This window comes from Cucurbita pepo, chromosome LG12 (assembly GCF_002806865.2).
Source record: "Cucurbita pepo subsp. pepo cultivar mu-cu-16 chromosome LG12, ASM280686v2, whole genome shotgun sequence".
Taxonomy (NCBI): Eukaryota; Viridiplantae; Streptophyta; class Magnoliopsida; order Cucurbitales; family Cucurbitaceae; genus Cucurbita; species Cucurbita pepo.
Window position 1 is genome coordinate 5,000,690 of NC_036649.1, and position 18,025 is coordinate 5,018,714.

Genomic DNA, 18,025 nt, shown 5'->3' on the forward strand with positions numbered 1-18,025 from the left:
AAAAAAAAAAAAAAGAATAACATGGGATGAGTATAAAAATACCCAGTAAGCAACCTACTTGTAGATTTTTTATTTATTTTTTTGAAAAAAATCTTTTATTTATTTTCTTAAAATTCCAGGTGTTACATGAATATATTGATTGTCCTTTTCTTTTGTTTTTTCTGAATTGTATCAATATCTAATTATGGTATTGGTGAGATGGTCTGATGGTGCCTCATCATATTGGTTGCATTTTGTGTTCTTTCTATTCTCTTTTGTACTTACCTCAGGAAAAAGGGAAGAATTTGGATTGCTTAAGATATGTATTTGTTTTGGAACAAGAAAAAACTCCTCATTGATTATGAAAAAGAGTAAATAATGTTCAAGGAATCCAAAATCCTTAAGTGAGTGAAAAAAAAAAAAAAAAAAAAGACAAACAACAAATACAACCATATAGAGATTAGCCATGAAAATAAATAAACATTTTAAGAACAGAGAAAATTTTCCAATATCTTTGCCTGAAAGAATGATATTGTTTGGAGTGTATGTACGAAAATAAACTAAACTTTCTAAGAGAAATATATTATTTAGAACTTGGATCCATCTATCATGACGTTGTTAGGCCAATCTTGAAAACATTGTTTGGAGTAAAGGGCTTCTTTACTTGTTATTACTGTTTTAGGAATTTCGTCTCATAACGTCTTGGAAGAATAAACTTAGTTAACAAGGAACATAATATCATATTGCCTTGCTTGTAAATTTAGTCAACAAGAACTTCCTTGCTTGTAATTACTACTTTAGGAATTCAGTCTTATAATCTTGCTACCCCCCTCCACCCACACACACTTACCCCCCATTGGCCTTATTCAGACATTGTTTTCTTTTCTTTTGAGGCCTTATTGATGCAAAGTTGATAAGATTGCCTAATGGATATGGAACGTTCTATGGGGATGTGGGGATGCTTGTTTGCAGGCATGATTTGGGACAATATCAGGAGGCTCTTGAAGCAAATGGCATGTATGTTGTCATGCTGGTTTATGATTGAAGAGGTGTAGTCTTGTTGATGTAGAATTAAGGGAAATTCAGAATTGTATTCAATTCAAGGTAATGATACAAACTGGAAGCTGACCAATTATAGGTCACAAGTCAGCAAACAAATCAAAACTAACCCAAGGCTTCCTAACTAATTGACCAATTCGGTTGAGGGGGTAAATAAGAGAAAACTTGGGTAAACTAAAGAAACTAAAGAGTACAAGAATGGCAGATCTAGTGAGAATTAAAAAAAGATGCAAGAACTATGAAGAAACTCAAATTAAATATCTTAAAAAGTACTTCCAAAGGGATTATGATTAATGGAACTTAAATCTTCAAATATTTTACAGAGAAACCTCCCTTCACACGATTTATCACCCTCAATTTGTCCTTTTTGTTTCTTGGATGCGGATTGTCTTCTGCATATTTTCTTTGGTTGTTCCTATTTGCAGTTATGTTGGTTTAAGTTGTTTCCGAACATTTCTCATTAGCCCAAAATTGGCTCCGAAATCTATGCTTTAGTGGGGTAATGCAGTAAAGCCTTTCTTTTTTCCTTGTCAAAATTATGTTTGAAAGAAACCAAAGGCTGTTTCACATTAAGCATTTCCTTTGGTTAGATCATTTTGAGTCAGCTCATCTGCTTCATCATGGTGTTCTCTTTCCAAATATTTTGTTAATTTACATTTTCAGGATATCACTCTTAATTGGAATGCTTGTATATACCCTTTGTAGATTTCTTTATTTGAGTCTTACTATTTCTTATTGCTTTTATTCCCTCCTTGGAGTTTGCATCCATTAAGCATTAGGCTCTTTTCATTACATCCTTTTCGTATCTCTAGATTTTGGGAGGGTACAAATTATATTGCTATATGTTAAAACTGTGCAACTTGGGTCTTCTTGTGTAGAAGAGAGACCTATTACATACATGGAAAGAATAATGCAATTAAGACTAAATATTGACCACTAATGTTTACACTTAAATAGTAGAATTCCAAGACTTCCCTTCAGGTTGGTGTAAAGATACCTTCCATAGTTAGCTTGCCAATTACTTTGTCACATTACTTCTTTGGGAGTCCTTTAATTGATACATCAACAATTTGCTGTGACGTTGGAAGGTAAGGGATACATATTACTTCTGCATCAATCTTCTTTTTAATAAAATGCTTATCCACCTTAACATTTTTGTTCTATCATGTAAACTGGATTATGAGCTATCAAAATGATAACTTTATTGTCACAACAAATCCGTATAGGCGTCTTTTGAAGGAACTTCAATTCTCCAAGGACCCTTTTTTGTCCGTATACCCCCACAAATTCCACGTGCTAAAGCTCTTGTATGCTTCAGTACTGCTTCTAACTACCACATTTTGTTTTTCTGCTCCGCCACATAATTAAGTTCCTTCCAACAATAGAACGATAGCCTGAGGTAGATCTTCTATCAGTAGTACTTTTTACCCAATCTGCATTAGTATAAGAGGGTGCTTTTTGAATAAGATACCTTTCCCATGAGTTTCTGTAAGTCAAAATTTCAACTTCAAAATGAATTGGTCCATGCATACAACATGTGTAATATCAGGATGGGTATGGGATAGATACACTAACCCTTCAACAAGTTTTTGGTATCGCTCCTTGTCCTTTATTTCTTCTGCTTTTGCAACTTGTAATTTTAGATTGAGTTTAATGGGGGCTTTCTGCAACCTTACGTTCAAGTAGTCCAGTTTCTTCAAGTAAGTCAAAGACATATTTTCTTTGATTACAAAGATACCCTTTTTAGATGTTGCAAATTCCATTTCTAAGAAATATTTTAATGTTCTCAAATCCTTGATCTGAATAATGTCAACTAAGTATCATAAGTAAATTATTCCCGATTGTTCAATCATTTGATAAACAGGGCCTTTCACTCTTGATGGTAAGGTTTTTTCTTTTTTCTTATTGTCTTTTCATCCAAANAAGGTGGAGAACTGAACCAAGAATTATCTTTCTTTATCATTAATCTAATCACAGTTTGAGACTAGGATTCTATTTTATTATCAATCCAATCAATGTTCACATTTTTTTCTTATCAATGGATATATCTCTTTACTTGTATGACTTAGATGTCTCGCATTTCTCAAAAAAGTGATTCGATTGATGGGATTTGGTACGATACTTGTGAGATTGATGAGATTGATATTCCGATCCTTCTTCTTCGAACATATTGATTTGATCCCGTAAGCAGGACCATCATCCCAATAACTTGTTGCCACCAAAAGGAGTACCCATATTTCTTCTAGAGAATCTCCTAATTGTTCCAAGGAAACTAGAAAGAGATTCTTTAACCGGAAAGAATTTAGTTTAGATATGGGATACTTATCTAGAAATCTTCGCAACTCAATCATGTACGATGGAATCATCAAAGACTTGACCTTTTCGAACTCTATTTGTAACTCACTATAGGCTTGAGAAACAAGGAGAAGATGTGTACGATTTCTCTAACAAACTTTTTCTTGGGTTCAATTATACTTGTTTCATCATTACCTATAAGAATAATATCATCCACTTAGAGGATCAATATTGAGATTTTATTATTCTTCTAATGTGATGAGGAAGGGGTTGGAGAAGAAGCTAAGTAATGAAATAGGGAAATTTAGAAGAAGGATCCCGACAGTTTGAGAGACCCCAATCATCAGGCTCTACAATCAGGAGAGAGAGCAACCGATTGAAGTAAAGACAAGAGAGCATCGTAAGGGCAGTTAAACGGATGATAAGGAATGAAAGAAACTCCAGGATTTCCCAAGACAAAGAAAGATCTCCCCAAGAAGTCCTTGACTCGTCCCCCCATATGGCTTTTTATTGGTGTAAAAATGTTCATCCTTATAGCAACTATAGTTTGAATTCTTTCATATCCAATTGTTGAAGTCTTTTGTAATCACTTTGGATGGAGCTTACCTTTTGTATCATTTCATTTAATCAGTGAAAGTATTTCCTATACAAAATAGTAAAGGCTCAGAAGCTACTTCTCTATCTCCTGGTCATGGATAGCCTGCCGAATGTGAAGTCATCTGAAGTGGTTTCTCCTCCTGAATTGAGGTCAAGAAGTTTTGGGGACCCGTATAAAGGATTCGACACTGAAAAGCAATAGGGGGCATAAGAAGCCAAAGATACTCCTAGAATCAAACGCTTGTATCATCTCCCACAATAGATGGAAGAACGAAAGGAAGCTTGGAAGGCAGAAGGGGATTTCCTTCCACAAGTTTCTAAAAGCGCCTATAGAAGCTAAATTGGAAACCTAGCTGTTGGGATGACACCTGTATTTGCTCACAATTTCCGAATGCCATAAAGTGTAAGGTTTTGAAGGGACCTGTCATGTCCATTATGAGGCAAAGCTTTTGTTGCCCAACTTTCCTATCCTCAAACTACCTCCTTATTAGGTTTCAACACCACACTCCAATTCACTGAATGATTTCCTATCCTCAAACCACTCCCTTGTTAGGTTGCCACAACATACTGCAATTCACTAAATGTGACCCACCTCCCTCCTCAACCCCTCCCTGCAGAAATTCCCATGTGACTTTTCCTTGATAGATCCATGTATGTCGAAAAGAAAGAAAATGCACGGGATTTCAGGATAGTCTTCCCCTTCAGAGAAGAAATCTTTTTTTTCCTTGAAGAAGCTCTTGTAAAAATTTCAATTACCTTGAATGAATTTTAAATCTTTCACCTCTGAAGATTAATTTTCTTTTGTAAATTTCATGCATCAATGAAATTTGTTTCTTATTAAAGAAATGTTTAAACTTAGTTCTTAAACGCAGATGCTAGTTCAATAAAGTTGTTCATTCAGTACCAATATTTTTAAAAATAAAATTCAATTAATCTAAAGTCCCCATTGAACATATTATTGGACTTGGTGTAGCCTGATGCAGCAATGGCGTGGAAGCAAAATTCATGGAGTCTCCTTTTTGTTGCTATTCACCCTTGGGGTCCTATATTATGGATATGTCTCTTATCTTGGTACTTACAGAGAGTTGCTAATCCTGTTTATTTTCATGCAAAACAGGCATTAATCAACACGATCTCAAAATTTTAGAAAGTCACGTTGCCTACTCTCTAAGTAAAGAAAAATCAGCAGTCTACTTTTATATGATGCAGTGCACTCGATCAGCAACTGAAGATGTAATTCAAGTTCCCATAAAAGATGCCGTTGACAGGTTTCATTGTTTTCCTTTCACGCCTGACCCCTTCAATTCTGTGTCTTGGTTTGAATGCATGTTCCAGGAGCTCATGTGAAATGAGCATGGATGAAGGTCAGTCCTCAAATGCATAGATACCCTTTTTTGCTCTTGATTTTTCTCTTTTCCATGGTATTAGTTTGCAGGATTCGTTGTTTAAAAAAAATGGTAGGAGATGGAGCGTTACTTCAAAAGTTGAGTACTACCACATTCTTCCTTATGTGAAGATGGTGCTAACCTGGTTTCACAGGTATACTTTTCATTGCTATGGATATTATTTTTGATGTTGGTATTTATATATCGGTCTGCATAACTTGATACTTAAAGCCTGATTCTTGATCATTGTGACCTTGTTTATTTCTGCTTCCTGGTGCCGCTGTGTCCAGCCTCTTGGCTCTTGCTAGTTGCCAGTAATGTGAGGTTTAACTATTATTGGATATTAGTTGGAAAATAGTAGAAAGAAGACTGCCAACCCCATAAGCCTCTCGTTCAGTAAGGGGTTGAGGAGATCTAAGAAAGGAAGAATTATCAGAAGATGGCAAGAAAAAGCTACTATCTAAAAAATGATACAGATGAGGAAACAAGCCGCATGAGGTTTTTCCCCACTCAAAAATCCTCCTAAAATAGGTGTTCGACTCGTCTCCAATAGAACACTTAACAAATTGAGAGAATAGAGGATCCTCCACCAGAGAGTATTAGGCTCCTTGTGGAAACGCTACAACAGTTTTGCCAAAAGAGTCTCATTACATAATTACAAAAACATCAGACATTAGCAGAAGTGGTTGGTAGAGAAGTCTCCCAGAGGTGGAGATAGAGATTGAACGAAGGTGGGGAGTGAGAATTGGGGGAGGGGAAGGAGTTTTCTAGAGTTGGTGTTTATTTTTTTGTTTTTTTTTTTTTCATTACAAACTTTTTTAGAAATTTTAATTTGTGGGCTTTTAATGGACACTTTGTAGCATGTTTCTTTACTGGGTTTAAATGGGCTCATATAGCTTATTGGGTTTTATGTTCTTGTAAATTTTAAGCTAAATTCAAGGACCAATTAAATCTTCCTTCACATTTTTTTTAAAAAAAAATTAATTATTTTTAATATTTAGTAAAAAAACTAAAGTATTTTGGGTTTGATCTTTTAATATATTTATGAACGTGTCCCTAACGTGTCCATAATCCTATGTTTTAGAAAATTGGTGTGTCGTAATGTCATGTCATGTCTATGCTTCTCACGCGAAGCTTGTCCATGCAGTTGGGTTTTGGAAAAAGTCTTTCCTAAGTTGGTTAAGGGGAAGAAATTCTTTTAAGGAAAGGTTGGAAGTGCATTTTCTTCTTCTTCTTCTTCGTTTTTTTTTTTTTTNTATAATTAATTAATGAACATTTATTTTTTCTGGACGAGAAGCTTAGCTTTTATTATCAGAAGCGAGTGAAAAAATGGAGGGAGACTTTGTTCTAAGTGGTTCTTGCAAACTTCTCCAACTAAAATCCGTCTTTCCTTACCGTCTATCTTGCTTGAGGATGGGTAGTGTAGAAAATTGACCTGTAAATTTGAGATCTTGGCTGCATATATTTGATTTCCAGCCGTTGCTTAAAAGTCATTTATCCTAAATCTCCCTGCAGGTGTGGAGAATGCGCTCCTTTGTATGTAGTGTTTTCTTATTATCTCGAAGTTCTATATTAGGGAGTAATTACATATTTTAGAGCAATGGAAGTTCTTTTTTGCCTCATAATGGGAAGCATTGTTATTCATTTCTGTCTCAATACGGAGAAGTGATTGCATTCTAATATCTCTATCATCTCTTTCACGTAGGGAAACTTTAACAGATAATTTGGGAGTCGTAGGTGGAGAAAAGATTGATGAAAACCTGAACAAGCCTAAGAGAAAAGATGTAACCAGGAAGCTTGGAACTCAAAACAATCAAGACGATGCTACTACAAACAATATGAATAAAGGCACTAGCATTTATGATGCAGGATTGGAGAGATTGCCCGATAAAACGAACTGTATGAGTAGTTTGCATGATGCGATCTGCAGGCCCCAGAGTCCTAGTGTGGATGACTTGGTTCCCTCCAATCCAATGGAGAAGAGAAAGGGTGTACCGACTCCCACCCAAGTTATCATGTCATATGTAAAGAAAATACATGGTAGTCCAGTTTACAATCACTATGAAGCAACTATCCCATGTTCGGTGACTGGTAGGCAAGTTTACAATCACTATGAAGCAACTATCCCATGTACGGTGAATGAATCGAAGGCTTCAGAGAGTGGTATCAAAGTTGAGGTAAGATGTTGTGCGTCTCTTCATATACTTAGTCTTGATTTTCTATTTATCTTTAGGATCTTAAGTTACATATTTTGCCTGAATTTTTATCAAACATTAGGACTCCTGATGCTTATGGGGACATTGACTGACATTGACTCGGATTTTATTCTCTCCTATAAAGTTTGGCTTAAAGCATGTCTATATTTTAAGAATTATTGTGGGTTCATCCCTTGAAGGATCTGGACATGATAATTTTTGGACCAGTTTTTGCATGCTTTATTCACTCAAGATGAGATTCTCTGTTGGGACCTATGGTCCAAGGGACAGTCTTGAGGAGGGGTCAACGTGGTTACTCTATGTTTTTGACACCACAAGAGATACTATTTGGCTTTAGGTATCATTCTTTTAATGGATTAATTGAAGAATTTGCACATTTAAATCCCTGACCTTTTTTGATAATGTAAAGAGTTATGTCAAGTGTAGCAAGGTAAATAATTAAAAAAATTGAAGTTTTTAAAGAATTGTTAGTCCTTAAAAAATGATTCATTGCTTCTCAATTAATATAGGTACACAACTTTGAAAATACTTGAAGGAAACTGGAAAAAGAAAACATCTAGAGTACAAGATAACCCCTGTAAGCATAGGACATGACCAGATACTCTTTATACGTCCCAGTAAATTACAAGATAACCAAGTAATCCTCTATCTTCAACTGCATGAACTTTGATATAATTAAACAGAAAAACTCTGTTATAGAACTAGTGGAAAAATTAAACCATTGTAAATGCATTGAAATGAAGGATGGTGAAGACGTAATAGTGCAATCTAGCGCAAAAGAGTTGGGAACTAGAACTCTCGACACAGGATCCTTATTATTATTCATTTAAGTTCATTGACAAATCTATTATAAATGAAAACCAATTAATTCCAACTATTATGCAAGTTTTCGGATTCAGTATTCTTTTAACATGGAACCAAGGAGTTATTGAATTCAATTTTTTGCGTGCCACATCTTTACTTCAAAATTAATTATCTGTATGATGAGCTTGTTAACCCAAGGAAAATTCGATCTGTACTTGACAGAATGCTAGTTATTAATGTTGTAAATTAATAATTGTCATAATAACTCAGATTTTTCAGATAGTACAATCTGTAGCTTTTAATGAATTAATTTTTGCCTTATTTTATTATATTTATAATTCAGCTGATAGAATAATTTACTTTCCAGGATGGAATACTAGCAACAAACCCGTGTATTGCTGAAGGCAGTGGTGAAAAGGTTGCATCTGGCAATCTCTCTGACAATATTTCAGATCAAAATAGGAATGATGATCATGTTCTCATCACCTGTCAATCGAACACAAAGCATCTTTCCAAGATGCAGGCAATTATTTCGAAAGAAACAGCATTGTCACAAGCTGCCATTAAAGCTCTAATTAGAAAGAGGGATAAACTGGTACAAACACACATCTTATATTGTGAAGTTTTGGGCTTATCCTTGTCTCATGAATTTATTTTGAACCAGAAACTTTTAAAGATAGCGTGATGCAAAAAAATGAGAACGCGTAATATATAATAAATAGCTGAGAGCTTCCACTTCCACCATAATTGTAAAATAGAAATGGGCGACGTGATTTAAATCTCACGTCTCCTGCACCTTTGTTGATGAGATGGGTAGGAAATTAATTAAGCTTGCTCTGGTTTCTTTTTGTATGTCTCACCTTACAGTGGTATTCAGCTGGCCCTTTCTCTCTGACCAAGGGTTTGTCATAAATTGAGCCCTTTTGAATCATCTTCCATAATCGTTATTTCTGACAGTGTAATCCAATCATTGTCTGCAGTCTCATCAACAGCGCATAATTGAAGATGAGATAGCTCAGTGTGATAAAAATATGCAGACAATATTAAGGGGTATGTTCTATTTTCTTTTTTCTTTTTTTGTTCCTCCTGTTCTTGTTTTGTTTCTACAGTTTATTCTATTCGATATGCTTCATGTATGAAAGCCTCTAGAAATTTAGATGATTTCCTTCTTCAAGTACTAGCAGTCCTCGGTCCTCTTTTTTGCTTCATTTTTACTTGATGAACTCTTACCCCAGCTGTCTATGATTTATGGTCTTATAAGCCTGTGGTGCATGCTATAAAATGATTTTTCAGTATTGGCTTGAGCCTATGACTCTAAATGTCGTTATAATTGGTAGTCTAAGGATTTTGTAGATCCTGAGCTTCAAATGGAAGTAAAATGCATATTCTAGGATTTTGTATTTTGTATTTGTCATTGCTTTAATCATTTGATGTTTATACTGGAGCTAGATTTTCAATTTTATATGTAAACTGATGAATTGTGTTATATTAGAACAGGTAATATTAGAAACTCATTATTGAATTAAAATATGCATTGAAAGAAGTTTGAAATTGTTAGTGGTGCATCCTAGTATTTTAGATAAATGAAGAAAAAAAAATGTGGGGTGCTAAGTACTCATGTTACTGTTTTTTTTAAAAAAAAAATTAATTAGCACCAATGTACAAGTAGCTAACACCATTGGAGATGCTTTATAACGTTAAGGAGATGCTTTAAATTTGAACTTGAGTTTTTACTTTATTCCCTAGTTTTGCTTATTTGATTCCATAATTATTTTTAGATTTTATTTTGATATTTTTTCATCAGATCAAGTTAATCTATGTCATCATAACTAACCAAAGAGAATGTCTGAATTACATTCACATTTTGGTTGCTAAAGGTGATGAAGATGATTTTGTTGTAAAGCTGGATTCTGTGATTGAATGTTGTAATGATGTATGTCTAAGAAGCGCAGCTGAAGATAAACCTTATCAATACTCTGAAGAAAACTGCTCATCTCAACTTGTCACAAGGAAGAGATTGTCAGAAGAAATTCTCTGCATACGGAATCCATGTCAGGTGGGTTAACCATTGAAGATAATAATATTCAAAATTTTTATATTTGAGGGTATTGTGGTTGTATTCGTATATTTATGTCTTAATGCTGCCCAAGTTATATTTTTAAAAATAATAGGATCTCATCATTCCTTACAATAGATTTAAGTAAAAGAGATCAGAGGGCCTTGAAAGGAACTCTTCAAAAGAATTGCCATGCTAAAATTATACATCACAAATAACACAGAAGACATTATTTCGAACAACTGATTTGGAAGAATAGTGATGTTAAATAGCTTTATTATGGCTTAGTATACGAGTTGGAAATATGTGGACTTAAAACATCGAGATTATGATGTCACTTTTTAAAAATTTGAGATACACATAAGAACTTATCATTAAAAGTTGAAAGTAGGACTTATATAGACAACTGGAAAATTTTTTCTTCTTTCATTTTTTTTTTTTGGGGTGGGGAGGGTGTGAATTTTTGAGTTCCTATTTTTGTCTACTTTATACATATGACTAATCTATGCAAGGAAAATGCTGCCTCAATATTCTTTATGCTACTGGTCAGCACACCTACCAGTACACCTATTTTTCGAGATCCTAGTTTTGTCTACATGTTTATATTTATGTTTTAAACTTCTTTATGGTCCCTCTCATACGAAAGAGATTTCCAACTATTCTCTTTTTGACTTTTTCTTTCTGTAGATTTTCCTCTCAATATCTTTTAGAACTGGGAAAGGACACCTACTATGTCTTCACTTAAAAAAAAAAAAAAAAATCTTTATCATGGATGGAATGTGGTCCTCAAAGAAGAAAAATTGAGAACTTAGTCTATGAGCTTAGTTATAAATACAAATTTTATCTTTCTATGGGTGACGTTAGGCCTCCAATAGTAAGAGTGTACTGGAGGAGGGGTAAAAAGTGAAACATCCTTTGGAAGTTTAATAGGATGAATTGCCCTCGTATTTATAGGGGAGTGATGTAAGTGTGAGGGAGAAGATGAATCTTGTGAAGTTTGTATAGGGAGGGAAGCTGGCCCTCAAGTTTTGTAAGGTGCTTGGTTCACCTCTTTCTTTGTGAATAGTAATAATATTAGTGTTCATGCCTACTTTCCTTAAAATATACTTTCTTGTATAAACAATAATTGTCGAAGGATATTTGTGTAATTCCATAAAATAAGGGTTAGCGATTATTATTTAGATTTACTGTTACGTAGTATTTAGGGATTTATTTAAATTTAATAGAGTATTTAGATTATTTAGTGATTTAGATTTAGTTAGTCTCTCCCTCCCCTTGTAAAAGAGACATGTAATTCTCTGAAAATAAATAAGAAAAAACAGCAAGCTAATTTAGACTCTCAACATGGTATGAGAGCATCGTATTAGATCAGAACATCGAAGGGAATTTTCTTGATGTGTTAAATAAGGATATGAAGACGTTGAAGTTCCGGATTCCTTTGTACAAAAAGTTGTCCTTGGCTGGAAGCACCATCCATTTGATTGTCGGGAAGTGAAATGGCGAGGAAGAATGAGCTCGAGTTGCCAAATTTGTATGGCCATAAGTGTTTTTTATATTTTGCTGCATTTTTTGAAAATGTAGTGTTAACGAAGCAGTTACTTACACACTGGTGGATTGGAGAAGGCCGTCTGGACCCTTCAGGTAGTGGGGATCAAACACCTGAAGTTAAAGAAATTTACAATGCCCCCTATTTTGTATTCTGCTGCAATTATACTGGCCAAAGAAGAGATGTTTTTTTAATTACGATTCCGGAGGACAACTCATTTGGTAAATCTTTTGGCTGCTCATGATATTACAATCTATGGCAACCTATCTGCACTTGCAACTCTTGGACCAACAGAGTTAAAGAGTTTAGTTTTGGATATTGAGAGTTTTAGTTTTGGATATTGAGAGTTTTCAGTTTTATTCGGAGCCTTCATAGCTACCGGTCTTCCACTTGACCTAATTTATTCAGAGCTCTCATAGCTACCGATCCTTTCCCTCGACCAAATTTATCAGGTGTCATTGACAAATTTATTCAGAGCTTTAGCTAGTTGACAAATGTATTCGGAGCCTTCATAGCTACCGTTGAAGTCATGTCTTGATGTTGAAGTCGTGTCATCGAACTCGTGCAATCAATATTGCACATTAACCTAACCAGTCCAAGCTAAGAACGAATGATATTTATTACTCAGCTTGAGAAGGTGTCGAAGGAATGATATCTATTACTCAGCTTGACAAGGGGGTGTCAAAATTTATGTGTAATTCATAAAATAAGGGAAATAGTTGACCGTTGGATTTATTTAGATTTAGTTACCTACTATCTCTTTACATTTGTATTTGGATTATTTAGATTATCTAGTGATTTAGATTTAGTTAGTTGTTCTCCCTTATAAAGAGGACAGGTAAGTCTCTGAAAATAAATAAACAGCAGTCTAATTTAGACTTCAACAATAACGGTAGATTTCAACTTGCTCTCTTGCCTGTAATTCAAATGCTAACTTTTGAAATTGGTTGAACAGATCCTTGTCTTCTGGGTTCTTTAATTTAAACTGTAAAATCCATGTGGATTCAGTGGATTTTCATTTCGTTAAGAGAGAGTTTCCTTTCTAGGACAAGAGACACGTATTAAATTCAAGTTGCATTGTCCTGAGTAACAAATCTTCATATTTTTCCCAGAATGCAGCAAATGGATCACAAAAACTTGTAACTTGTAATACCATTGATTAGATACGCTGTTGAGGATGCTGCTAAGATGGTATTTGTTATGTATGGCAAACTTAGGCTAATAAAATGTGTAGTGTATTGATATCTCTAATGCGTTAACGATATCATGTACGTCAAACTTATTGGGACCGGTTATCAATTTGGACTTGCCTAATGCACAGGGAACATTGAACTTCAAAACTTTTGAAAAGCAAGTAGCATAAGCTTTCAGATACTGTTTCAAATAGTGTTGGGATGTAAATTTGATGTTAGTCTGCTATACATTTTTATTTCATTATTTCCACATTTGCTAACATTTGCAGCTGTAAATGTAATGATGCTCTGTTGGTTGGCTGGCAGGAACTGGACGATATATGTCATAAGAATAATTGGATATTGCCAGTCTATGGAGTTTCGTCATCAGATGGTAAGATCACATGTTTTTTCTCGCCTGCAAGTTATTCTTCTTCTTTTTGTTTTTTTGTTTTTAATAAATAAACTGCATTGCAAATCATTTGGATTTATATGGTGGATTCTCCCTGTTGCATCTCGAAATATTCCACAAATATGATGTCTCTTTCCTTCTTTCCCCTCTCCTTCCCCATAAGAAAATTTCAATGGTGTTTCATCCTATTCGCTTCCATTCATCCGTGGGTATGTTGCCGCTTCTCCCTTCGTGGAGACGGCCACCGCCGTCGAGTGTGATCAGGCTGCCACCTCAGTTCTCGGTTTAAAGCCTTGCCATCTCAGGTTGGACATGAGTTTGACCTTCATAGGTTGGAGAAGGGGTATCCTTTGATTATTGGGAGAATTAGTATTCTCCATGATAGAGGTTGCGAGGGTCATTTTGATAGGGGATGTTCCACTTCGCTGTGTGGTTGATGCCATTTTGAGTGCCTTGGGGCTTCTTGATATTGGACATATCTTTCCAGATTCAAATCCCAAATAGAAGGGTGCTCCGTCATTTTTTTTTTTTTTTTTTTTTTTTTTTTTTNAGAACCTGTCTCAATTGAGCCCTCAATAGCCGGCAGACTTACTGTCGAAGGAATTATTGGAAAATCGATGGACAATTCTTGAGGAGGGCGAGAGCAATTGGAGGATTCGTGTGTCACAATCGCACTTTTCTTGGCAACGGACTTTGTGATTGTGTGGCACTCACTCCCAACACCAAGTGAGTTGAGCCAATTTGTATTCGCGTAGCCTATGGCCGAGCAACGTATGCTCAAGCTTCTGGCCCCATTTGAAAAGAAGGTTTTAGAAAACGGGGGCAAAAAGATTTTTGAAAGCGAGTATGAAAGTAAGAATGAGAGAAGATTTAAAAGCAACGTTATATAACTATAAGCAAAAGGCAACACAACGGCTTAAATAACATGTAACTTTCCAGGTCTGCTAGGCTTAGATGTGATTTTGCCAAATGGTGGGAGGAGTTGACAACTAGTCACACCTCCTATAGTACATTTTGAGGTGATTTAGGTTTGGTAGGCCTAGACATGACTTCACCGAGTAGTCGTACAAACAAAAAATACAATAGTAAGGCAATACAACATGGAATTAAATAAAGGGTTCAACATAGCATGGACATGAACATGCGGCCACGGGAAACACGCCCTAGACGAGCATGGCTGTGTTACCGTGCTGCTGCAATTGCCCAATCCATTCATCTAATCAAGAAGCGTTTAGAGTGAAAGAAGCTGATAATGAAATTGGAGTTGAATAAGACTGATTTGTGGGATGAGGCATGGTTCTATTATGGGTGAGATTGAAAAGAACAAGGCATCAGAGAGAGAATTGCTCGAGTATATTGACATCATAAGGCTGGCTAGAGAAGAGAATGATGCAGAGTTGGATTCAGAGTCGTTAAATACTTTAGTCAGCATGAGAAGAAATTCAAAAGAGAAAGAGCTTGAAGCTTTGTTAGCGGGGCAGAACGATTCTTGCTCTTATTATATTGAAGTGGAATTGAATTTCAAGGAACATATTTAAGCTATAACTATACGGCTTGGCAAATCCTGCAAGTGACTTTGCTGTTGAGTGAACTGTGACCCTTGCACTTGTGTGTTATGAAGGTTTGACATGAGTCATGCTATGTGTATGCGTGATATGTTATGCCATGATATATGGTTATGTTATGGAAACTATTATGTCATGTCATAATTTATATCATGGGATGACATGAGATGATTATGCTATGCAGGCTATGGGATTGCGTGATATTGATATGGGATTGCATATACTAAAATAGCATGTTCACCGTAGGCTTATGAGATACTNAACTTCCATATGTTATGCTACATATACTAAAATAGCATGTTCACCGTAGGCTTATGAGATACTGTTAAGCCACATGTTATTTATGTTATTTATGAGAGTTAGGTTTGTGAAATGAAATGGAGGCATGACTTGCATCATAAGAGCATACCATGGTTTTAAAGCTAGGGGAATCTCATGCCTTTTGTATTGCATGTGCATTGGGATATTTCATCGTTATGATTCTTACGAATGTGTCTTACGATATTTATGTTCGCTATGATATTATGTGCGCCCTTTTCCTCCGTGGCGTCCGGCAGCGTGAGTGTACGCTAACCCGACGAGCCAAACCTAAAGGGTATGTATACGAGCTCACCTAGTGGGTCTATGTGCGTGTGCGTGAGCTGTGTAAGGAAGTACTACACATCCAACCCTGTCCGACTTGAATTGGAAAGCAAAGCTCAAAGCCATGCAATGTTTTTATGCAAAGATACTCACTAAGTTTGTCGCTGTGAAAACCATGGAACCAAAGCTAGGATAATTGCATTTGTGTCTAAATTGCAGTCCTTAGTTAGAGTAGGGCATGAACTTTTTGTTATACTTTCTCCATTGATGTTTGCTTTTATTTGAAATTGTTTTTACGAATGCCCAAGTTCCTGCATCAATTATGAAATACTTTAAATCAATTGTTTTGTGCACGTTAGACATGTCATGCATGTAACGTATTACATTTTGTGTACTTACAATTTGAAATCATTTAACAGTGTCTAATAACAGTATGGAATAGTTGTGCTAAAATGTGTTGTGTTTATGATAGCATCTATTGTAGAATAGTTGTGCTAAAATGTATTGCGTGTCTTGAAGGTGGATTCCAAGCTAATGTAATATTAAAAGGGATGGATTTTGAGTATTCAAGCAACGGCGAGGTGTGTCACAATCCACGTGAGGCGAGGGAATCAGCTGCAATGAAGATGTTAGGTCAACTATGGAAGATGGCGGCAAGTCAGCCTTAGTTCTTGGAGCCTTTCATGTAGGATATGTTTTAGTATGCTCTCCAAGATTGTGCAGTCTGAGGTAGTTTCTTTAGTGGGAGTACCAATCAAGATAACTGTTCACAATTGTTCATGATGCTTTTCGGATTTAGGATTTGCCTCGTTACTATTTCGTTTTTAGTTTTCTGTTCTGTTCATATTTTTGCTAGCAATTTCTTTAGCTTGATCTATTTTCTGGAAAATATAAAAACACATTTCAAGTTCGTAGCCAAATTTTGGAAAGGTAGGTTTGATTAGAACCGTTTAGAGCTCGTGTTGTTGTTCTCGTCTTGTTCTTATTCGATGCCATTTTCCTTCTAGGAATTCTAATTCTGAAAACCAGATTTGAAACATAAGACCAATGCTAAGCTTGTTTCTTCCTTTTTAAGTGTTGGGAGCCACATTCCTCACATTATGAGTTCACATCCTACCTTTAGCCTTTAGTCTTTCTCCCTACCAGTAGTTATATACGGTTAGTCGTTGTTACTCTGCCTTGCATATATAACACTTTCAAAATCTCTCTTTCGTTTCCTAAAACTTTTTTTCTTAAATTGAGTCTAGATTCTTGAGCATACGTTACTTGGCCTTATGCGATGTAAGAATGAATTGGCTTAGCTCACTTGTTGGAGCTCACTTGTTGGAAAGTGAGTGATGCACAATTGTACAATTGTAAGTTCACTACTATCAAAATAAGTATAGTTGACAAAGAAAGCAACCAATATGACTATTTCAATTTCATTAGAATAACTATTTAAAATATGAATCAAAAAACATATGCAATGCCTCTAATCAGTGACATCATCCATGCATACATAATTCATTACGGAAGCTTGTCATAAATAACCTTGGAAACAAAATAAGGTCTTTCATAAAGATTCATAAATCAAAAAAACATCTAATAAAAAAACATCTAAAAAAAAAATCTTCAATAACCAAATTAAAAAAAAATCTAAATAAAGCAATACTCAATGCTATAACTTAAAAGAGTCCAAAAAACGTAAACTCCTAGAAATATCTCATCTCCAACTTCCATGGTGTCCTCAGCTCCGCCGTCAACCGTACATTGGCGCCTTACCTTTACCTGAAAAATGTAGGTAGCACGTGGCTTTAGTATTTTATGAAATACTCAGTAAGTCACCCCATTGTTGGGGTTAGGAATGCAAACACATGCAATATATGAGTGGGATCTAACTTTTCATAAACTTTTCATAGTCTTGGGCGCTTTTCTATTCCAGGTAGGGTTGTATGTGTGGTACTCCTTCACATACGGCCCATGTACGCGTACATAGACCCACCAGGCGGGCTTGTATACATACCCCTGGGCCTGACTTGGTCGGCCACAACGTGTTACACGTCGTCGGACACCACAGAACAGAAAAGGGCCCGCATGATATCATGGCGAACATAAATATCGTATTTCATTCNCAACATTTTCATGGCATATATTACTAACATATCATTCATAACTTCACATAACATAAATATAACATAAACAGTCAACAGTCAACAGTCAATATAACTCATTACGTTTCATAGCTTAAACAGTCACATAATTCATACATCATATAGTCATATCACATAATATGGTGCATGCAGGGGCCACAGGACACGCACCATACATCATATAGTCATATCACATAATATGGTGCATGCAGGAGCCACAGGGCAGAC

General features: G+C 35.5%; 1 protein-coding gene across 5 annotated transcripts in view; it reads left to right on the forward strand.

Moving 5' to 3' along the window:
* LOC111807382 overlaps nt 1-16,545 on the forward strand; it is a 21,226-nt gene extending 4,681 nt beyond the window's left edge. For 3 of the 5 annotated variants that reach the window (XM_023693090.1, XM_023693089.1, XM_023693088.1), the window contains exons 4-11: nt 5,048-5,198; nt 5,359-5,469; nt 7,021-7,492; nt 8,703-8,930; nt 9,316-9,385; nt 10,213-10,391; nt 13,437-13,503; nt 16,188-16,545. In XM_023693090.1, coding sequence (XP_023548858.1) covers nt 5,048-5,198; nt 5,359-5,469; nt 7,021-7,492; nt 8,703-8,930; nt 9,316-9,385; nt 10,213-10,391; nt 13,437-13,503; nt 16,188-16,336 — 1,427 coding nt within the window. In that variant the 3' untranslated portion in view covers nt 16,337-16,545. The remainder of the gene's footprint in view (nt 1-5,047; nt 5,199-5,358; nt 5,470-7,020; nt 7,493-8,702; nt 8,931-9,315; nt 9,386-10,212; nt 10,392-13,436; nt 13,504-16,187) is intronic. The other 2 variants (XM_023693092.1, XM_023693091.1) reach the window with 2 other exon arrangements.
* The last annotated feature ends 1,480 nt before the right edge of the window (nt 16,546-18,025 follow it).